Source organism: Myxine glutinosa, chromosome 7 (genome assembly GCF_964187855.1).
Source record: "Myxine glutinosa chromosome 7, kmMyxGlut1.1, whole genome shotgun sequence".
In the NCBI taxonomy this organism is placed as follows: Eukaryota; Metazoa; Chordata; class Myxini; order Myxiniformes; family Myxinidae; genus Myxine; species Myxine glutinosa.
Window position 1 is genome coordinate 1,891,862 of NC_136267.1, and position 22,307 is coordinate 1,914,168.

Genomic DNA, 22,307 nt, shown 5'->3' on the forward strand with positions numbered 1-22,307 from the left:
ATCACATGGTTTCAGAGTTATGACGTTTTTAAGCATGAACCTTTAAAACCGAGCCGCTCCCTCATTTTTGATCCAATCGAGGGGAAACTTCACAAATCTGTTCAGCATGTCAGTCTACTAAAATGTCCTTTTGGAATTTGCGATAGGGCACGTGGTTTGGCAGATATCGTTAATTAAACGAAAATATAAAAAAAATGGATATCTCTTGTTTATTCTGGAGTTCTCCTCAAGCCGCACCGCGTGCCCTCAGCCTCGTCTCGCGAACGTCAACAGCGCGACACAGCGCGCTCTTTCGGGATGGGCGGAGCCAAGCCGAGCAACATATATATACACATCGATCATTGATCGTGAACCAGAAAATATAATAAATTACTGATATTTAGCGACTCAAAAGGTTCTTTATCAACAACTTATTTTCTCGTGCTTCTGCTGACCCGTATGCAAGGTGTATAAATCGAAGTCCCGAGTGCGAATCACAGGTGAGCCCGTCCTGAGGTAATTAGCGATTGGGAACGATTCAGAACCTGTGGGTAAATAACCCTTGGTAATTTCCCCAACAGTTTTCCGGACGACAGACTGCCGGTAGGGGACATGTATTGCAGCGCAATACTCAGAATGCTCGTTTTATTTAGATTATTTTATAAGATTGGGTTTACCCTGTCATACGAGGAACACGATATGGACTGAAGAAATTGTTTTGCAATAGCTTTGAGCAACACATATTAAAAATGTGAAATCATCATGTGATGTTGCTCCAATTTGTTCCAATTTGTTGCTTGCTCCACTCTTCTCACCGAGCACACTCATCTTCAATCATTGGATTATAGCTTGTCTAATTGTGCAATTATTTTCACCCCCAACCCTGACCCAGGATCCTGAAGGTCGAGCGGTAGTTACCTCCAATGCAGAGCTCTCCTCACTGACCCTGAGGGATGTACAATACACGGATGGTGGAAAATATGAATGTGTTGCTTCCAATACAGTGGGGAATACAGCGGCAGCCATGTTCCTAAATGTGACATGTACGTCTGCTTTGCTTTATAAAAATGTTTTTTTATTTTTTGTTGCACAGTTTCTTGTCCACCAGCAAATCTGCACAACCATTCCTAAGAACTGTCCAGTGGTGGGTATGGTCCTCTCTGCAAAACAATAATTTATTAAACATCTGTGTTGAATCATGTTTGGCCAGACTTACTGCGCTGTTTGAGGTTGTTTTTTTTTTACCTCCGCCACCGAAGGTGGACGGAGATTATTTTTCACCCCTGTCTGTTTGTCTACCAGTAGGATATCTCAAAAGGTTGTGGACTGATTTGGGCGAAATTTGGTGGACAGCTTGGATGTGTGACAAGGACGAAATGATTAGATTTTACATTAATGAACAGGATTATAAATTATTCAATTGAAAATTTAATAATTTATAATCCTGTTCATTAATATAAAATCTAATCATTTCGTCCAAATTTTCAATTTAATTATTTGTGAAAATGTGGGAAAATTACACGCCCAGACCAGGAATGGAACCCAGGTGCTCTGGTGAACCGTACCAGTGCTCTGCCATCTGAGCTATCTGGACGACCCTGACTGAGTATGCAATTTTCCCACACATATAATTTCCAATTTCCAATTATATGTTTTATGTGTATATACGCGTAATAGTACAGTATTAATTTCTACTCTCCCATTGTCTTTCTTCACACAGATGCTCCAAAGTTTGAAGGAAACATTGTAACATTCTACAGCTGGCTGGGCAATGCAGTAAACATGTCGTGCCATGTGCTTGCAAACCCATCTCCTCTCTTGGGCTGGAGTAGAGATGGCTTGTCTCTTCCCAGTGCAAACCTCTCCTCTGTCATAATCCACCATGCTGAGGGCCTCACTATGCTGGAGGTGAGGATAGCATGGGGCTGTTGACGTTTACATCTGTGCTAGCATTGTCCCTTATCGTACTATAATTTGAGAAGTGTTTGGGTGTTTGCTTGATTTCGATGCATTCATGAACCGTTTGACTGACTGAGTTGAAAACATGTGGTACTACTCGAGGTGTACATGGGAAGGTTTTGGGCTTTTAAATAACCCCAAAGGATGGATGATATTCAGGGTTAGGGGAGTGGAGAGAAGACACCAATCATTTGCCAGCTTTGCTATGTATGGTAATCTGTACGGCCCACGAAATGTTATGTCTGATGGTGAGGCCTAAAGGAATTCAAGAAACTGAGCCTCTTCCAGTGGGTGATCATAGAAATAAATAAGTGGGTTCATTTGGTGATCTTTCCAGTGACAATTCAATTCAATTCAAGGAAACATTTATTTCCATAGTTGCCAAAGTAGAGTCAAATAAAAATATATGAAAGTAATACGTCGGAACTTAAAAAACTCAGAAGGATACAATCAAGATAATATATAGTGGAGCAAATATGGAGGCATATTCAGAAGCCAAGGGTTGTATTGATATGCATATGGACTAACACTATAAAATGACAAACAATAAATTACTCGTAGATTAAGATACCAAATGGTAAAAAATGGAGGAAAAATAGTCAAAAATATAATGAATAACAATAACAAGAATAAACAAATAAAAAATTATGAAATAACAATAAGGCAATACTTTCAAAAGTCAAGGTGAGACAGTAAGATTTCCCAGGGTCATAGTGGTGATCTGCTGGGAGGGGGTATTACAAGACGTGCTAGAAAATGCCATTTCTAGGGAATTAACCCATCCATAATGAAAAATTATTCGCTAGTGGCTATTTTCTTATACATGGGCTAAGGCTCATAATAGAGCGCACACACACACACACACACACACACACACACACACACACACACACACACACACACACACACACACACACACACACACACACACACACACGTTGGATACTGCAAAACCCTTTGGTATTATGCATGATGTATTAGGTAACCCTGTTTCCGTTTCCGGGTAGGCTGAGTCAGTAGCTCGATGATGGCCTGCAGCCTAAGGCTTGCATGTTTGGTCACCTTGTAGTTTGAATAAACTCACATGTTCATTTCTGCCTTCTTGAACTTTTAACAACACACACACAAAAGGACATACTGATGAGACAAACACAGTACAGCCACTGAGCGTGGGGGAAGTGCCGTCACTACCGTCACTTCCCGGGATATTTTGGGTACCAGCGACGTCATAACAATGTCTCCGCTTTTCTCACCATACTCAATAGGGCTTTCCTCAGGAGGAATGTCCTCCTCCCCATGGATGCCAACCGATGGGGATTTTCCATGCTCTATCCTTTTCAAGCAAGGAAGCAGCACGTACCATTTTAAAAGTTTTTGGTATGACTGGAACCAGTCCAAATCGGATAAGTGTTTTTTAGGAGACACCATCTCCTTACTGGATGACCATTGGCTCCCTTTAGGAGCTCATCCACCCTTTGCCAGGTGTTGTTTATTGGCATGGCAGGTGTTACAGAAATGGATCCACTAGCAAAGCCCGTGAGGGGTGTCGGTTTAGTCGCCAACAACCCGACCATGCGGCAGGTAGCACTGGGTTACATGTTATCTGTGGCAGTCCCAAAAGACTGACTTGTCAAAAATTTAAATTTTAATCACATGTGCTCACTATAATTGGTGTTTTTGTGCCTATACACGTCATTAAATGTTACGGCTAAGGCCTCAGTCACACTGGATCATACGTTTTATGGATCGTGCGATTGGTGGCAATTTGGCTGAGGTACGACCAATCGGCAATGTTTGCGACGATCTCCATTTGCGATCGCATACTGCGATTGCTCTTAAGACTGGTGGTAGGTCATCGTACGATTGGTGGTACGCGTGGTCGTGCGATCACCAACGATTGGAGAAGATCGATCGCAAGATCAATCGTAGGTAATCGTGTGAGTAGTGGTGGCGATCAGCGACCGATCGTACGATCAATCGTGGCGACTTGTGACCACTCGCACGATCGATCACAGCCAATCGCAGCCAATCGCAGCCAGTCGCAGCTAGTCGTGAGATGGGTCGCTTGATCAGATCTGAAGGCTCGCGATCGTACATCAGTAGTCACCTACCTCTCAAGGAGTACACTTTGTCGAACTTTTCAACTGAAACTATAATTTGCTATGCCTCCCAAGAAGGGAGCTGTGGCCTGGCAGCTTAGTTCTGCACATTACTTTATTGTGTTAAAGATTTTACTTTGACAAAGAACTTTGTTTGTGTATACATGTATTGATTTAATTTGTATTTAAAATAATAATTTTTCCCATTGTAATATAAACCAGTCATTTATTACTCAGACCATACACACACAATAAAGACAACTAATTATTACTGTTTCTCCTGACATACCATGAAATAGTATGTTTATTGTACAAGTTCATTGCAAAATAGATATGCAAAAATAGATCATACACATAGCATATAATATATGATACACATATCTCAAAAAAAAAAATCAAAATTACAACATTCACACAACAGTTCTTAGATCATGTTATCCTGCCATGGGACACTGCCGACGTTGTTGTAGTAGTGCTTGAAGTAAACGCGCACAGCCTTGGCGAGCTAAAGACTGCGAGCTGCGAGCTAAAGACTGGTGGTACCACCAATCATAAGGTCGTGCAACCAGTCGGGACAGGTCGTGACTGGTCGCACTACCGATCGTGAGGTCGTACGACAGGTGGAACCACAAATCGTCAGGTGGCAGGACCAGTAGCATGACCAATCGTGCGACTACTTGACCCGCGATCATGCACGACTGGTGGTGCATCCATGCGTGACTGGTGGTACGACCATGTAAGACCTGTCTGCGACCTCTTACGATTGGAAATCGCAGGTCAGAAGTTTTGAACATGACCATCGACCTTGCTGCGACTGATTTTGCTCTGGCGATCACCCACGACCTCTGCGACCAGTCACGCGCTCTTTCTACGATTTGCCCGCGATTCCAACATTTTTCGGTCGCAGTCCAGCGAGGTCATAACCTGGTCGCAGCGAGGTCATAACCTGGTCGCAGTCCCGGTGTAACTGAGGCCTTACATGCTTGTGGTATTCACAATATCAGGCAAAAGTGGCAGCATTTTGAAACCAATTCCGAGAGAATGTGTGATCATCGTTGTTGGATACTCTTGGTTTATCTTCTACAAGGGTTGTTAAATTACTGGTTAATTAAGTTGGTGCCAAGGCAGATGATGTACCATGGCTGCTCATCTGAAAAAGCCAGGACATGTTTTGAATATGCATTTAGAAAGGACTGTACTCGAGCAGAGCATACATAAAGAAAAACAAAAAACAAAGATGTGGTGCAGAGCACGATACGTGCAAAATCCAAATTAACAATATGCTTCCAGGTTTTGATTGGTGAACCAATTTACTGCCCCAATATGCAAATTCTGTTCCACCTTGTAGGTTCCTGGAGATTGCACATTACTTGCTGAAAAAAAGTATAGTCTGTGTATTGTAAGAAGACTCCATAGATATTTGTGTGGTGTGCGTCGAAAGGGGTCTAACGGGTCTATCCGCCATCTTGTCATCCCCCATCCTTACCCATGATCTTTATTACCCCCATTAATCCTCCCTAAACAACTCTCTTATTTGCTGATTTCAATGTTTCCTCCCACTTCTTTCTTTCTATCTCTCTCCCTCTTGTTCCAGACTTAGTAATTTATTTAGGGTGTAATAAGGCGATAACTCGTTACTCTTCACTAAAGACACCATGGGATCTTTAACCTTCAATATCTAATGCTGTAAACAGGACACCCAGCACAACATCCATGTGATGTAATGCACTACATGTGACAGTTTACCGTGATGACAGTTTATAGTCGAATTAGGATTTAAATCCAAGCCAAACAGTTCAATGATAAGTACATTGTCTGTACACCATCTTGTCGGAGTATGGGGTGTGCGCTACTTGATATCCTCTAAATAGCGATACAACGACCCAGTCATAACTCGTGTTCTACAAGTCTGCCCACTCACAATGACTTCTAAAGATAGGAATAGCCTTTCATGCAAGTAGGACATACTGCTTTTTATCATGCATGACACTTTTGCATGTTTGTCATAGGATGCACAAATTAAGGCGGCCCTCGCTACAGTGTTGTTGCCATTATAGGAGACAAGTCTTCACGTTTAATGGCATAGAGACTTGACAATGGGGAACAACACACCACGCTGTTGTCGCATCTTGTTTAGAAATTTTGAACCCACCGGAATCGTTCCTCATGGAGATGTTTGAACGTGTCACGCTTGATCATCGTACAAACTTGAGTCTGAAAACCATGCACCAAACGATTCGCTCAGCTTTGTCTTTGAATTGTTACGTGTACCCACACAACCGATTCTCAGCCACAGTCGTGGTGTCCATGACTCTTTGGTTTCAGGATGCTGATTGCACGTTATTTGCGGTGCCCACTCTGAGTGCAATGTACCAAGGTGAGCCAGTGACAGTTAAGACGATTCAGTTTGGCTTCTCTCTTTTGTGTTTTGCTGCCATATTTACAGCAGCAGTATTGCACTTATAAGATTATTACTCCCGCCAGGGAGTAATGCATTCACTCGTGTCCGTCCGTGTGTGTGCGTATGTGTTCGTATGTTCGTGTGTTCATGTGTTTGTGAACAAGATATCTGGAGAAGTTCTGACGGATTTGGATGAAAGTTGGTGTGATGATTGCCCTTGGGATAAGGAAGAATTGATTAGTTTTTGGGGAAGCTCAGGATATTATTCCTGATCCAGGAATTTTTTGAAGGATTTTTTTTACCATTGGAAGATAGGGCTCATTTTTTTTTTAACATTATCTTCTATATATTCTATATTTAACATTGTGATATGAAAATAGTTTTCATATTTGTTGTAAATGTAGTTTAAACTCGTGGTTATGCGTTAGAGCGGTGTAGTTTTTTTTAGCAGCGTCGTCTTCAATGTTCTTTTTTTTTTTCCTAATAAAGACATATTCTGTCATTTTAAAACCACCAAAGTGTGTATTAGGTTTCCCCGTTTCATAAAATGTATCGTTTGATACGTATAATGCTTGAAAACTGTTTTTTTTTTTTTAACCTCAGAAGAGATATCAACATTTAGCTCAGCGAATGTCATTCGCGGTGTCAGTATTTGATGAACTTATAAAGACTTAGTTCCAGATTTGTCAATGGCTGAGGTATATTAACAAACGAATAAAACAGATTTGGCAAAATTCCAACTTTTTTTTAAAAGATCGCATATTCACCCAGGGTTGTGAGAGGCTGAAGAAGAAGAAACCTCGCATGGGCTTCCCAGACCAAACAAATAATTCTGGTTCTGCGATTTTCAGGTTTATTTATCTATATATCTACATATCTGGGCAGTGTCTGTCACTAAACAACCGCCTGAAACTTTTATTTCCGTGGTTGTGAAGTGTTTTTAATAACGTGGTGGTGGTTTTGAATCACGTGGTGGTGAGGTATTTTGAATTATGTGGTGGTGAGGTGTAAAATGACGTGGTGGTGAGGTGTTTTTAAATCACGTGGCTGTGAGGTGTTTTTAATTTCGTGGCTGTGAGGTGTTTTTAATTTCGTGTTTTGTGGCTGTGAGGTGTTTTTAATGTCGTGTTTCGTGGCTGTGAGGTGTTTTTAATTTCGTGTTTTGTGGCTGTGAGGTGTTTTTAATGTCGTGTTTCGTGGCTGTGAGGTGTTTTTAATGTCGTGTTTCGTGGCTGTGAGGTGTTTTTAATGTCATGTTTCGTGGCTGTGAAGTGTTTTTAATTTCGTGTTTCGTGGCGGTGAGGTGTTTTTAATGTCGTGTTTCGTGGCTGTGAGGTGTTTTTAATGTCGTGTTTCGTGGCTGAGGTGTTTTTAATGTCGTGTTTCGTGGCTGTGAGGTGTTTTTAATGTCGTGTTTCGTGGCGGTGAGGTGTTTTTAACGTCGTGTTTCGTGTTTTTAATGTTTTTAATGTCGTGTTTCGTGGCTGTGAATTGTTTTTAATTTCGTGTTTCGTGGCTGTGAAGTGTTTTTAATTTCGTGTTTCGTTGCTGTGAGGTGTTTTTAATGTCGTGTTTTGTGGCTGTGAGGTGTTTTTAACGTCGTGTTTCGTGTTTTTAATGTCGTGTTTCGTGGCTGTGAGGTGTTTTTAATGTCGTGTTTTGTGGCGGTGAGGTGTTTTTAACGTTGTGTTTCGTGTTTTTAATGTCGTGTTTCGTGGCTGTGAATTGTTTTTAATTTCATGTTTCGTGGCTGTGAAGTGTTTTTAATTTCGTGTTTCGTTGCTGTGAGGTGTTTTTAATGTCGTGTTTCGTGGCTGTGAGGTGTTTTTAATGTCGTGTTTTGTTGCTGTGAGGTGTTTTTAATGTCGTGTTTCGTGGCTGTGAAGTGTTTTTAATGTCGTGTTTCGTGGCTGTGAAGTGTTTTTAATTTCGTGTTTCGTGGCTGTGAGGTGTTTTTAATGTCGTGTTTCGTGGCTGTGAAGTGTTGTTAGTTTCGTGTTTCGTTGCTGTGAAGTGTTTTTAATGTCGTGTTTTGTTGCTGTGAGGTGTTTTTAATGTCATGTTTCGTGGCTGTGAGGTGTTTTTAATGTCGTGTTTCGTGGCTGTGAAGTGTTTTTAATTTCGTGTTTTGTGGCTGTGAAGTGTTTTTAATTTCGTGTTTCGCGGCTGTGAGGTGTTTTTAATGTCGTGTTTCATGGCTGTGAGGTGTTTTTAATGTCGTGTTTCGTGGCTGTGAGGTGTTTTTAATGTCGTGTTTCGTGGCTGTGAGGTGTTTTTAATTTCGTCTTTTGTGGCTGTGAGGTGTTTTTAATGTCGTGTTTCGTGGAGGTGAGGTGTTTTTAATGTCGTGTTTCGTGGCTGTGAGGTGTTTTTAATGTCGTGTTTCGTGGCTGTGAGGTGTTTTTAATGTCGTGTTTCGTGGCTGTGAGGTGTTTTTAATTTCGTGTTTCGTGGCTGTGAGGTGTTTTTAATGTCGTGTTTCGTGGCTGTGAGGTGTTTTTAATTTTGTGTTTCGTGGCTGTGGGGTGTTTTTAATTTCGTGTTTCGTGGCTGTGAGGTGTTTTTAATTTCGTGTTTCGTGGCTGTGAGGTGTTTTTAATGTCGTGTTTCGTGGCTGTGAGGTGTTTTTAATTTCGTGTTTCGTGGCTGTGAGGTGTTTTTAATTTCGTGTTTCGTGGCTGTGAGGTGTTTTTAATTTCGTGTTTCGTGGCTGTGAGGTGTTTTTAATTTCGTGTTTCGTGGCTGTGAGGTGTTTTTAATTTCGTGTTTCGTGGCTGTGAGGTGTTTTTAATTTCGTGTTTCGTGGCTGTGAGGTGTTTTTAATGTCGTGTTTCGTGGCTGTGAAGTGTTGTTCGTTTCGTGTTTCGTGGCTGTGAAGTGTTTTTAATTTCGTGTTTCGTTGCTGTGAGGTGTTTTTAATGTCGTGTTTTGTGGCTGTGAGGTGTTTTTAACGTCGTGTTTCGTGTTTTTAATGTCGTGTTTCGTGGCTGTGAGGTGTTTTTAATGTCGTGTTTTGTGGCGGTGAGGTGTTTTTAACGTTGTGTTTCGTGTTTTTAATGTTTTTAATGTCGTGTTTCATGGCTGTGAATTGTTTTTAATTTCATGTTTCGTGGCTGTGAAGTGTTTTTAATTTCGTGTTTCGTTGCTGTGAGGTGTTTTTAATGTCGTGTTTCGTGGCTGTGAGGTGTTTTTAATGTCGTGTTTTGTTGCTGTGAGGTGTTTTTAATGTCGTGTTTCGTGGCTGTGAAGTGTTTTTAATGTCGTGTTTCGTGGCTGTGAAGTGTTTTTAATTTCGTGTTTCGTGGCTGTGAGGTGTTTTTAATGTCGTGTTTCGTGGCTGTGAAGTGTTGTTAGTTTCGTGTTTCGTTGCTGTGAAGTGTTTTTAATGTCGTGTTTTGTTGCTGTGAGGTGTTTTTAATGTCATGTTTCGTGGCTGTGAGGTGTTTTTAATGTCGTGTTTCGTGGCTGTGAAGTGTTTTTAATTTCGTGTTTTGTGGCTGTGAAGTGTTTTTAATTTCGTGTTTCGCGGCTGTGAGGTGTTTTTAATGTCGTGTTTCATGGCTGTGAGGTGTTTTTAATGTCGTGTTTCGTGGCTGTGAGGTGTTTTTAATGTCGTGTTTCGTGGCTGTGAGGTGTTTTTAATTTCGTCTTTTGTGGCTGTGAGGTGTTTTTAATGTCGTGTTTCGTGGAGGTGAGGTGTTTTTAATGTCGTGTTTCGTGGCTGTGAGGTGTTTTTAATGTCGTGTTTCGTGGCTGTGAGGTGTTTTTAATGTCGTGTTTCGTGGCTGTGAGGTGTTTTTAATTTCGTGTTTCGTGGCTGTGAGGTGTTTTTAATGTCGTGTTTCGTGGCTGTGAGGTGTTTTTAATTTCGTGTTTCGTGGCTGTGGGGTGTTTTTAATTTCGTGTTTCGTGGCTGTGAGGTGTTTTTAATTTCGTGTTTCGTGGCTGTGAGGTGTTTTTAATGTCGTGTTTCGTGGCTGTGAGGTGTTTTTAATTTCGTGTTTCGTGGCTGTGAGGTGTTTTTAGTTTCGTGGCTGTGAGGTGTGTTTAATTTCGTGTTTCGTGGCTGTGAGGTGTTTTTAATTTCGTGTTTCGTGGCTGTGAGGTGTTTTTAATTTCGTGTTTCGTGGCTGTGAGGTGTTTTTAATTTCGTGTTTCGTGGCTGTGAGGTGTTTTTAATGTCGTGTTTCGTGGCTGTGAAGTGTTGTTAGTTTCGTGTTTCGTTGCAGTGAAGTGTTTTTAATGTCGTGTTTTGTTGCTGTGAGGTGTTTTTAATGTCATGTTTCGTGGCTGTGAGGTGTTTTTAATGTCGTGTTTCGTGGCTGTGAAGTGTTTTTAATTTCGTGTTTTGTGGCTGTGAAGTGTTTTTAATTTCGTGTTTCGCGGCTGTGAGGTGTTTTTAATGTCGTGTTTCATGGCTGTGAGGTGTTTTTAATGTCGTGTTTCGTGGCTGTGAGGTGTTTGTAATGTCGTGTTTCGTGGCTGTGAGGTGTTTTTAATTTCGTCTTTTGTGGCTGTGAGGTGTTTTTAATGTCGTGTTTCGTGGAGGTGAGGTGTTTTTAATGTCGTGTTTCATGGCTGTGAGGTGTTTTTAATGTCATGTTTCGTGGAGGTGAGGTGTTTTTAATGTCGTGTTTCATGGCTGTGAGGTGTTTTTAATGTCGTGTTTCGTGGAGGTGAGGTGTTTTTAATGTCGTGTTTCGTGGCTGTGAGGTGTTTTTAATTTCGTCTTTTGTGGCTGTGAGGTGTTTTTAATGTCGTGTTTCGCGGCTGTGAGGTGTTTTTAATGTCGTGTTTCATGGCTGTGAGGTGTTTTTAATGTCGTGTTTCGTGGAGGTGAGGTGTTTTTAATGTCGTGTTTCGTGGCTGTGAGGTGTTTTTAATGTCGTGTTTCGTGGCTGTGAGGTGTTTTTAATTTCGTGTTTTGTGGCTGTGAGGTGTTTTTAATGTCGTGTTTCGTGGCTGTGAGGTGTTTTTAATTTCGTGTTTCGTGGCTGTGGGGTGTTTTTAATTTCGTGTTTCGTGGCTGTGAGGTGTTTTTAATGTCGTGTTTCGTGGTTGTGAGGTGTTTTTAATTTCGTGTTTCGTGGCTGTGAGGTGTTTTTAATTTTGTGTTTCGTGGCTGTGAGGTGTTTTTAATTTCGTGTTTCGTGGCTGTGAGGTGTTTTTAATTTCGTGTTTCGTGGCTGTGAGGTGTTTTTAATTTCATGTTTTGTGGCTGTGAAGTGTTTTTAATTTCGTGTTTTGTGGTTGTGAAGTGTTTTTAATTTCGTGTTTTGTGACTGTGAAGTGTTTTTAATTATGTGTTTTGTGGCTGTGAGGTGTTTTTAATTTCGTGTTTTGTGGCTGTGAAGTGTTTTTAATTTCGTGTTTTGTGGCTGAGGTATTTTTAATTTCGTGTTTTGTGGCTGTGAGGTGTTTTTAATTTCGTGTTTTGTGGCTGTGAAGTGTTTTTAATTACGTGTTTTGTGGCTGTGAGGTGTTTTTAATTTCGTGTTTTGTGGCTGTGAGGTGTTTTTAATTTCGTGTTTTGTGGCTGTGAAGTGTTTTTAATTACGTGTTTTGTGGCTGTGAGGTGTTTTTAATTTCGTGTTTTGTGGCTGTGAGGTGTTTTTAATTACGTGTTTTGTGGTTGTGAGGTGTTTTTAATTTCGTGTTTTGTGGTTGTGAGGTGTTTTTCATTTCGTGTTTTGTGGCTGTGAGGTGTTTTTAATTTCGTGTTTTGTGGCTGTGAAGTGTTTTTAATTTCGTGTTTTGTGGCTGTGAGGTGTTTTTAATTACGTGTTTTGTGGCTGTGAGGTGTTTTTAATTTCGTGTTTTGTGGTTGTGAAGTGTTTTTAATTTCGTGTTTTGTGGCTGTGAGGTGTTTTTAATTTCGTGTTTTGTGGCTGTGAGGTGTTTTTAATTACGTGTTTTGTGGTTGTGAAGTGTTTTTAATTTCGTGTTTTGTGGCTGTGAGGTGTTTTTAATTTCGTGTTTTGTGGCTGTGAGGTGTTTTTAATTACGTGTTTTGTGGTTGTGAAGTGTTTTTAATTTCGTGTTTTGTGGCTGTGAAGTGTTTTTAATTTCGTGTTTTGTGGCTGTGAAGTGTTTTTAATTTCGTGTTTTGTGGTTGTGAGGTGTTTTTAATTACGTGTTTTGTGGCTGTGAGGTGTTTTTAATTTCGTGTTTTGTGGCTGTGAAGTGTTTTTAATTTCGTGTTTTGTGGTTGTGAGGTGTTTTTAATTTCGTGTTTTGTGGCTGTGAAGTGTTTTTAATTTCGTGTTTTGTGGTTGTGAGGTGTTTTTAATTACGTGTTTTGTGGCTGTGAAGTGTTTTTAATTTCGTGTTTTGTGGCTGTGAAGTGTTTTTAATTTCGTGTTTTGTGGCTGTGAGGTGTTTTTAATTACGTGTTTTGTGGTTGTGAAGTGTTTTTAATTTCGTGTTTTGTGGCTGTGAGGTGTTTTTAATTTCGTGTTTTGTGGCTGTGAGGTGTTTTTAATTACGTGTTTTGTGGCTGTGAAGTGTTTTTAATTTCGTGTTTTGTGGTTGTGAAGTGTTTTTAATTTCGTGTTTTGTGGCTGTGAAGTGTTTTTAATTTCGTGTTTTGTGGTTGTGAAGTGTTTTTAATTTCGTGTTTTGTGGTTGTGAAGTGTTTTTAATTTCGTGTTTTGTGGCTGTGAAGTGTTTTTAATTTCGTGTTTTGTGGCTGTGAAGTGTTTTTAATTTCGTGTTTTGTGGTTGTGAAGTGTTTTTAATTTCGTGTTTTGTGGCTGTGAAGTGTTTTTAATTTCGTGTTTTGTGGTTGTGAAGTGTTTTTAATTTCGTGTTTTGTGGTTGTGAGGTGTTTTTAATTTCGTGTTTTGTGGTTGTGAAGTGTTTTTAATTTCGTGTTTTGTGGCTGTGAAGTGTTTTTAATTTCGTGTTTTGTGGTTGTGAAGTGTTTTTAATTTCGTGTTTTGTGGCTGTGGTGTTTTTAATTTCGTGTTTTGTGGTTGTGAAGTGTTTTTAATTTCGTGTTTTGTGGCTGTGAAGTGTTTTTAATTTCGTGTTTTGTGGTTGTGAAGTGTTTTTAATTTCGTGTTTTGTGGCTGTGAAGTGTTTTTAATTTCGTGTTTTGTGGTTGTGAAGTGTTTTTAATTTCGTGTTTTGTGGTTGTGAGGTGTTTTTAATTTCGTGTTTTGTGGCTGTGAGGTGTTTTTAATTTCGTGTTTTGTGGCTGTGAGGTGTTTTTAATTTCGTGTTTTGTGGCTGTGAGGTGTTTTTAATTATGTGTTTTGTGGCTGTGAAGTGTTTTTAATTTCGTGTTTTGTGGTTGTGAAGTGTTTTTAATTTCGTGTTTTGTGGTTGTGAGGTGTTTTTAATTTCGTGTTTTGTGGTTGTGAAGTGTTTTTAATTTCGTGTTTTGTGGCTGTGAAGTGTTTTTAATTTCGTGTTTTGTGGCTGTGAAGTGTTTTTAATTTCGTGTTTCGTGGCTGTGAAGTGTTTTTAATTTCGTGTTTTGTGGTTGTGAAGTGTTTTTAATTTCGTGTTTCGTGACTGTGAAGTGTTTTTAATTTCGTGTTTTGTGGCTGTGAAGTGTTTTTAATTTCGTGTTTCGTGGCTGTGAAGTGTTTTTAATTTCGTGTTTCGTGGCTGTGAAGTGTTTTTAATCTTCTATATATTACATATATATATATCTGTGCAGTGTCTGTCTTGTGTTGTCACTGAACTACTCCCTCAAACTTTTGTGAAATCGTACTATTCCAACTTGACCCACGGCGGGAGTATGCGCTCTACTGAGTGGCGTTCTAGTTCTTATTTGTGAAATGTTACACTGTCGTGTGTGTGAACAGCCGTGCAAGCGTGGTTGTGTTACATTATGCACACGTAGGTGCTGAGGAATTTAGTCGCACCAACTTTATAAAAACGAATTTGTTGATTATTTTCACAAAATTGTTGTGAACATAATTTGCAAGTCATACACACCCAACTCAATACATTTTTTTCCTCCTGGTTGTTCCCATGAATGTTATTATATATAAATATATAACCACCTTTAGAGGCCATTCTCGGGTGCATCTCGGTGAACAAATGTTATTCTCGGGTGCATTTCCAGTATTGTCGTGTGGGACTGGATGAAAGGGAATGTGATTGGCATACCTCCATGTCAGTACATATATGGCTGGCAGGATGGCCTATAGGTACGCAAACATACCTCTAAGATCTCCAGCCTGGGTTTGCATCCTATGACCCAGCTATAAACAACATCCATGTGTTTCAAAGGCACGGTGATTCAACAATGTGTGCCATCCCTCAGATGGACGCTAAACTTGACCTATAGTATGCCGGCATTAGTTGGTAGATGTTAAAAATCCCACAGTGTCCTTCGCTGAGAGAAGATGAGCTATCGCCGGCACCTTGAACAAATTCCAAATTCCTGCCCTCACTACTGCTGGGAAGGCAATGGTATACCACCCAGTATACCCCTTGCCAATAAACCGCTGCGACAGCACCGACATTCTGTGACAGAGTATGGTACATCAGAATCGGAATCAGAAATCGCTGCACATGCATGCACACATACATGCATACATGCGTACATACAAATACACATACATACATAATACAGCCATATTATACACATAAATGCATATTTTACACATACATACATACATACATACATGCATATGTACACATACACATACATACATATTATACACAAACATACATGTTATACACATATATACATATTGTTGCGGATATGGCATTTGGCCTCCATATCCGCTTGTAAATATTCCCCTATTTCCCCAATACTCCCCAACTATCCCCAATCCCCCATCCCCTAGTCCCATTGTCTGTAAACAACACTCTGTAGAACCGACCTTCCCCTTTTTCCCCCATTAAATGTCGTGCCCAGGTCCACCGCATCTCACGTAGACAACTTTCGGACATCTTGCTAGTTATTCTTAGTCTATGTCAGTTAAGGACTCGTTTCCATTAATTCTGACTCTTCGTTGCACCAGAATGTGATTGTATGGCACCAATAGTGAGTTTAGGACCTCCCCATACCTCCTCCCATCTTCCCCATGCAACAACAACAACAACAACAACAACTACAACAACAACTACAACAACAGAGGGGGGCGGCGCGCGCGGGGAGTGTGCGTCCTCACTCCGGCTCGGTTAGCCGCCATTACCCATGTGCGCCGACGGGGTTACCACGAAGGGGCTGCCTGTCGGCCCCTCGTCAAGGGCGGAGCCGGTAACCCCCCGCACCCAATGAGAAGCAACGGGCCGATTCCATCTGGGGCGGAGCTAACGAGCCGAGGGCGTGTCACTCCCCGCCGGATATACGCGACGACTAACCGGATGTGAGGTCAGATGCGCCTGAACTACGGAGAGCAAAGGACGCCACCCCCAGCGCGACGATACCTCCCCGCATCTTTGGACCGGACCGGGTCGATTCTGTCCTTGAGCCAAGAGTGCACCTTGAGCCATCGACTACCCGCTTTCCTTGCCATCAATCCCCGTGTGAGTCAGTTTTGTCCTGTTTATCTGTCGTCTGTCGGGGCTATTATAAGACCGTAATTAAGTGCCTACCTTACTATGCTGTCTCTCTCATCCCTGTAATCTGACCTTCCGAACTAATATAACCTCCTCCGGAGGTCTTGAGAACTGAACCCTTGGTGTCGTGTCATTTTAACCCAGCCGTTGTGTCCTTTCCTTCATTGATTTAGCATAGCGCGATTCGGCCAACGTTCGAGTGTAATCGGGTAACCTGTGCGAACACGGCGGCCATTCCGCTCGGTCAAGCAACATCTAAGTCGTGTCCGTAACAATATTATACACATACATACATATTATACACATAAATACATACATATTACATAAATACATATAATACGCATACATATTGTCACGTCACCAGCGATTAACACCACCGGATGATGGAAGGTCATAACGGTTTTTACTCCGAGGCGAACTCCAAATAATTGGCGGTACGTTTTGGTGCTCGCTGCAAAAAGGGCAACGGGGTGCTTACTTGCACGGACAAAAGCCACAGGGTTTTATCCAAAACCCAACACCATGCAAACAAGACAGAACAAAGAAAATGCACAATAATGGGTTTAATGAATTTAAATCACAAAAATAAAATGGATGGCGAGGTAAATCTAAAATCCTAATAGAGGTACCTCCACACGCAGACTCAAACACAGACGGGAATGAAAAACGAAAAGAAAATAAAATCCCTCCTTTTTGTCGGCACTCAGCTCTGGTCTCAACGAGCACTTTGGTGGGGTCGGTCAACCAGAGGACCCTGCGTCGAAGCGCCCAACCAATGGCGCCGGTCACTCATGCCAGCACACCAAGCCATGCAGTAGGCAGCCAAAAGTCTCCACTCGATCCCGGCCCAGCGAGCACAACACGGTCCCCAGCTCGTTCGAAGAGCACCGAGTCAACAACACCCCTGGCTCCATGCTGCAAAGTTCTCTGGGCTCCGAACAGTTCTCCCCAAGCACACACGAGAAAACGCGACCGCCTGCCACGAAGCCAGCACCAGAGGGAGAGAGAGAGAGAGAGATTCTGTGACCGCCTGCCACGAAGCCAGAGAGAGAGAGAGAGAGAGATAGATTCTGTGACTGCCTGCCACGAAGCCAGCACCAGAGAGAGAGAGAGAGATTCTGTGACCGCCTGCCACGAAGCCAGCACCAGAGAGAGAGAGAGAGAGAGAGATTCTGTGACCGCCTGCCACGAAGCCAGCACAAGAGAGAGAGAGAGAGAGAGAGAGAGAGATAGAGATAGAGATAGATTCTGTGACTGCCCACCACGAAGCCAGCACCAGAGAGAGATTCTGTGACTGCCTGCCATGAAGCCAGCACCAGAGAGAGATTCTGTGACCGCCTGCCACAAAGCCAGCACCAGAGAGAGAGAGAGAGAGAGAGAGAGAGAGAGAGAGAGACAGAGACAGACAGACAGACACAGACAGAGAGACAGACGGACAGAGACAGACAGACAGACAGACAGACAGAGACTTTTGAGTCCTTTTATTACAAAGATATAAAAAGTAACAATATACATGTTTTACAATCTAATCAATAATGCCAACAAAAGGAAGAACCACCCAATGATCATCAAATAAGAAACATAATCAGTATCTCATAACAGTATTTTCAATTCGTTTTCTTCAACCTCACAAAAACCACCGACACACCAAGTATCAATAAAGTTTTGAAGATTTGAGAGAGAGAGATAGACATAGAGATAGAGATTCTTCTTCCTCTGCTCGAAGTCCCTGTCACATCACCCCGACCAATCATGCACTTCGGGGGCGTAGCCTCAGACCCTCTTGACCGCCCACCGATTCTCCTCCTCTACTGGGTGGGGCCTCTTTTCTTGCTCTTGGTATTTTTCCTTGATTGGTGAGTGGGGTTAATTGTGCGATCTGGAATGTTCGGCCCTGTCTGCAGTGGTGGTTGTTGGTTAATGGACTTCGCTTGTTATTGTGGTTGTTGTAATTGTAAAGATGTGGGGATTTTTATGGCCAGCTTGTTATAATTGTAAGAACATAGGGGAAAGCACAGGAGGCAATCACATACTGGGAGAACTACCATTAGAGCATGTCTTCACCCCCCCCCCCCCCCCCCCGTGTGAAGAACACATAAACAACCTTAAGCTCACAGTTTTTCTACTTACATACATCGACATTGGCTCTTACGCGTCCACGGTCCATGCTAATACTACACAGTTCTATCTCCACTATGGTATGTCATCACCTACCCCACAAACGTAACAATATTTACATATTATATGCATGCATATGTACATATTATACATACATTCGTCATGTGTGTGTGTCTGTCTGTGTGTGTGTGTGTGTGTGTGTGTGTGTGTGTGTGTGTGTGTGTGTGTGTGTGTGTGTGTGTGTGTGTGTGTGTGTGTGTGTCTGTCCGCAGCATAACTACCCGATGATATCATCCGATCTTGATGAAACTTGGGTGGGAGGTTGATATCATGATCTAGTTGTGTCCTGCCTAGAGTGGGCGTATTGCGCCCATTGTGGACGGAGCCACGCCCGAAAAAGATATCTTTTTAGGGGGTAATCGAGTTCAAGCTACATCTTCTCCGAGGGAGTTGGTGGAATCTGACAGGGGTTTCGATATTTGGTTAGGCCAATGTCATGTGTCTAGTCCCATGGAGCTCGATTTTTCATTTTTTTTTTCATCTTTTTCATTTTTATTTTTTTTTCATTTCATTTTTCACTGAATTTTCGGTATTGTGTAGCTAACTAACCTCATAACTGATTACACATTATTTTCTATCTCATTTCAAGGTCAGTAACCTTGGTTTTGACATTTCCGGGCCTGGCCTGTCCGGGCCTGTTTCGGTTATAGTCCGTGCTTTGTCATTGAATACCGCTCGCTCGTGAACCATCGTCGTCTCCTGACTTGTCATTTATCAATATTTGTCAGAAATGATCTACCATATAAAACACGATGTCACTTTGTGGTTGTACAGATGTCTGCCCCCCTTCATAAGGGTAGTTGTTGAAGTCCAATCTTTAAAAACGAATGTGTGTTCAGTTCACGACGGTCTATTTCCGAGGAAAAAACAAACTCGAAAAACATTTTCATTAAAAGAGCAATTATGTCTCTTATATTGGAATTGTAGATGGTAGCTTACAAGCCGAGCCTCAAGGGCGGTGTGCAGAAGGGTTTTTAAAAAATAATAATAAATGTAAGGTGCCACCACCACCACCGTTTAGAGGCCATTTTTCCCCGCAAAGCGGGGGTTGGCCTTTTCGGGGACCGTGGTAGTTGTTGTTTTTTGGTCCCCTTTTTGAAGCAATGTTTTACGGCCGGATGCCCTTCCTGACGCCAACCCTTTTTGCCGCCTTCAACGACAAACAGGGAATTACCAGTGAACTGGTACTCAATTAGCCGACCTCGGAAGGATGACAGGCTGAGTCAACCCCCCTGGCATTAATTCGGCGATCGACCGGGATTCGAACCCAGGATCCTAGGTATCCTAAGCCGGCACCCTAGCCGCTAGCCCAACACCAGGGAATAAATGTAAGGTGCACAGAGGTGAAATTTGCTGCACGTGATGAGTAACGGACTCGGAGTAAAACGAGTGTTCATTTAACTTCATAGGATGTCTAATAAATAAATAAGATATAAGCACACCTGGCACTAAGCCGAGGCTTCAGATTTTGGCACGCTCACGAGGCTGCACCGTCGAATAAACTGTTCCAACCCGTCATATTTGACAGCCTTTTTATGAGTGCTTCAATAATTACTCAAGTTAGAGCCAAGACCTTGTGTTTAATTACCGAGTACTTATTCAATTGAACATTCCAATTCAACTTTAGGAAACTTTGTGTAAGATCGTAGCTACACATCCTCAGATGGTTATTATTTAACCCCATAGATGTGAACTTTACTCTCCTGTCCCCAAATGCAGCACTTAGTGTTGTTTTCACTCTGAGCCCCCTTTCCTTTATATGGATTTCATCATTATTCCAGGGCATCTCGGTGCATGGATCTGGTAAAATGGTTTGCTTGGGCTCAAATATATTTCCATTTATGGCTTTGTGCACATTTCTCAAGCATCAAATGTCGTGTTCACTCTGTTTTTTAAATCTCTTTGGTAATGGCTAGACCTTCACTATGCCAAAAAGTACTGTGAAGGTAAACCACTTAGTAGAAAGAGCTCATGGAAAATTTGATGGAATTTGATGTTATCGATTTATGTACAGTATTTGATACTGGTGGATGCAACCTTCAATGGTTGGTGGTAGGATCGAATGGGATTTGATAGGATCGGAGGGCCAAACGACGACGACTCGGACAATCTCCCGTGACAAACCAAACGGAGTGAATGTGGAAAGCAACAATAATGCTCCTACTAGGCTTGAAGCTCCGCCCACTGGAAGACTGTGATGTCATCTGGCATGGTGAACGCTTTGGGAAAGGCCTGCTTTTGATTGGGCCAAACGCAATGAATGGAGGAGTTGTAAGTCGATGTCGATGCTGTAAATGCACAATGGTATGACATCGTCAATTATGCTGACAAATTTCTGTGACTTTGTATGAACCGGTGAAAGACGAGACAGGAAGCAGGACAGACAAAAGGACAGACGCCGTCATTTTGTTTCCCAGGTGTGTAGATTACAGGTAACGAATGAGATCATCACTCTTAAATACAATCTTTGGAGGAATGCGTTTGGATAAATGTGGATCGTATCGATCTCGAGCAACTATAAAACGTAAATTGCAGCTCGTGCTCCTTTAAGGAAGTGAAAATGTTGATAGGACATAATGACCTCATCATACTGTATTCACATCATAACTTCCACTTGACGCTTCAGAACCAGGAATGAAACCCACAAACACAGCATGTTGTGCGACTGCCTTCCAAATGACAAGAAATGAACTCCCTGTTTTACTGAGTGCAAAACAATTTTTTTTTTTTTTGGGATACAAGATCGAGGCTCGTGTAAGAGCTCAAGTTAAAATTTAAAAAAATTAAATTAAAACGTAATTACAACGTGTAATTAAAACAGGTTCCCTTTATAATTCCACTTCCGCTAATTCCACTTCCGCTTATGCTAATGATGATTAAAACTTTTCTTTATTAATTCTTCCACAGATTTTGCCTTTGTCGGAGGTTTTGGTTTTTATCTTTTGTTTCTTGGCTTTTGTATTGTTTGAGGAACATGGCCTATTTTTAAGAGTGCGGGTTGCATATCGGGGATTGCCCGCGCATCAATTGGCACACCATTCTTCAGTAATCATGTTAAGCTGGCTGCTCTATGTGCTTGCATCCACTTGTGGGCATTACACTTTACGGCGGTAGAGGGGGTATTGATAAAGTTTGTGACTTTTACCTTTTGGACTTTTTACCTCCCCTAGATCACCCCAGAGAGTCAAGCAGACTTTGGCAGTTACAGCTGTGAAGCCACCAACGTCATGGGAAACGAGAACAAGGAACTGCTTCTGGTTCAGGCTGGTACGATGTCAAGTCGTTGCATTTCTTTATTGTTAGCACATTGAATATATGTGGGGCATTCAAATGTTGTAGAGACGAGATGCTCGCAAATCGTCAGACTCATTATAAAAGGTAAAATGAGGAATATGTAAAAAAAAAAAGAAAAAAAGATGAAGAGCTGTCTGCCCTGGGTTTGAATCTCGACCCATCTTTAAACTGTCTTTCTGGTGTTTCACACGCAGGGCGATTTATCACAGTGTACGCCGTCCCTCAGATGGACGTCAAGCCAGGTGTCCCATCTGCTAGTATTATTCGGTGGACATTATAAAGAACCCACAAAACTGGGTTTTTTGTGAAAAGCAAGTCACTGCCGGCACCCTGAACCGTTTTCAAATTCACGCCGCAATGTGCAGGGGGGCACTGCATCGGTGGCACAGCCGCAATTCAGTAATGATGGACTAGTGGGTTGAATTGGTAATGGAATCACAGTCCAATATGTATTCACCAACAACTAATTGTATAGTACTTGTATAATAAGAAATTAGAACTTTGGCGTACGTCTTGCACTATTGTGAGCATCTCATTAATTTAGCTTTTTGAACACCGATCATATAACTGAAGATTATTATTACTGACTAGCCGAAACCCATGGAACATCCACGGAAGGGAGGATGTGGTGTATGGATAGAGTGTACCATTATGGATGGCATAGGGGATTTGCTTGTCCGAGTAAGAGTTAGGAAGAAAGATGAGAATGAAGAGTGCATATATGAACAACGTATTTATTGCAATCTACTTAAATGACAACGCTACGATATACTTTTGAAAAAATGAATGGATTCGTAATAGGAATCGGCATAGCACCACTCTGGGATTGTCCACTCGGTGGACGGCTTGCTGTCGCCTTCGACTGTCCAATC

The 22,307-nt window shown here is 41.8% G+C and overlaps 1 protein-coding gene across 1 annotated transcript in view; it reads left to right on the forward strand.

Annotated features, from left to right (window-relative positions):
* The window catches only part of LOC137430692 (neural cell adhesion molecule 1-like), a 226,783-nt gene that overhangs the window by 177,862 nt on the left and 26,614 nt on the right, over positions 1-22,307 (forward strand). The window contains exons 9-11 of the mRNA XM_068121468.2: positions 872-1,022; positions 1,700-1,887; positions 21,312-21,408. Of these exons, the coding sequence (XP_067977569.2) occupies positions 872-1,022; positions 1,700-1,887; positions 21,312-21,408 (436 nt within the window). The remainder of the gene's footprint in view (positions 1-871; positions 1,023-1,699; positions 1,888-21,311; positions 21,409-22,307) is intronic.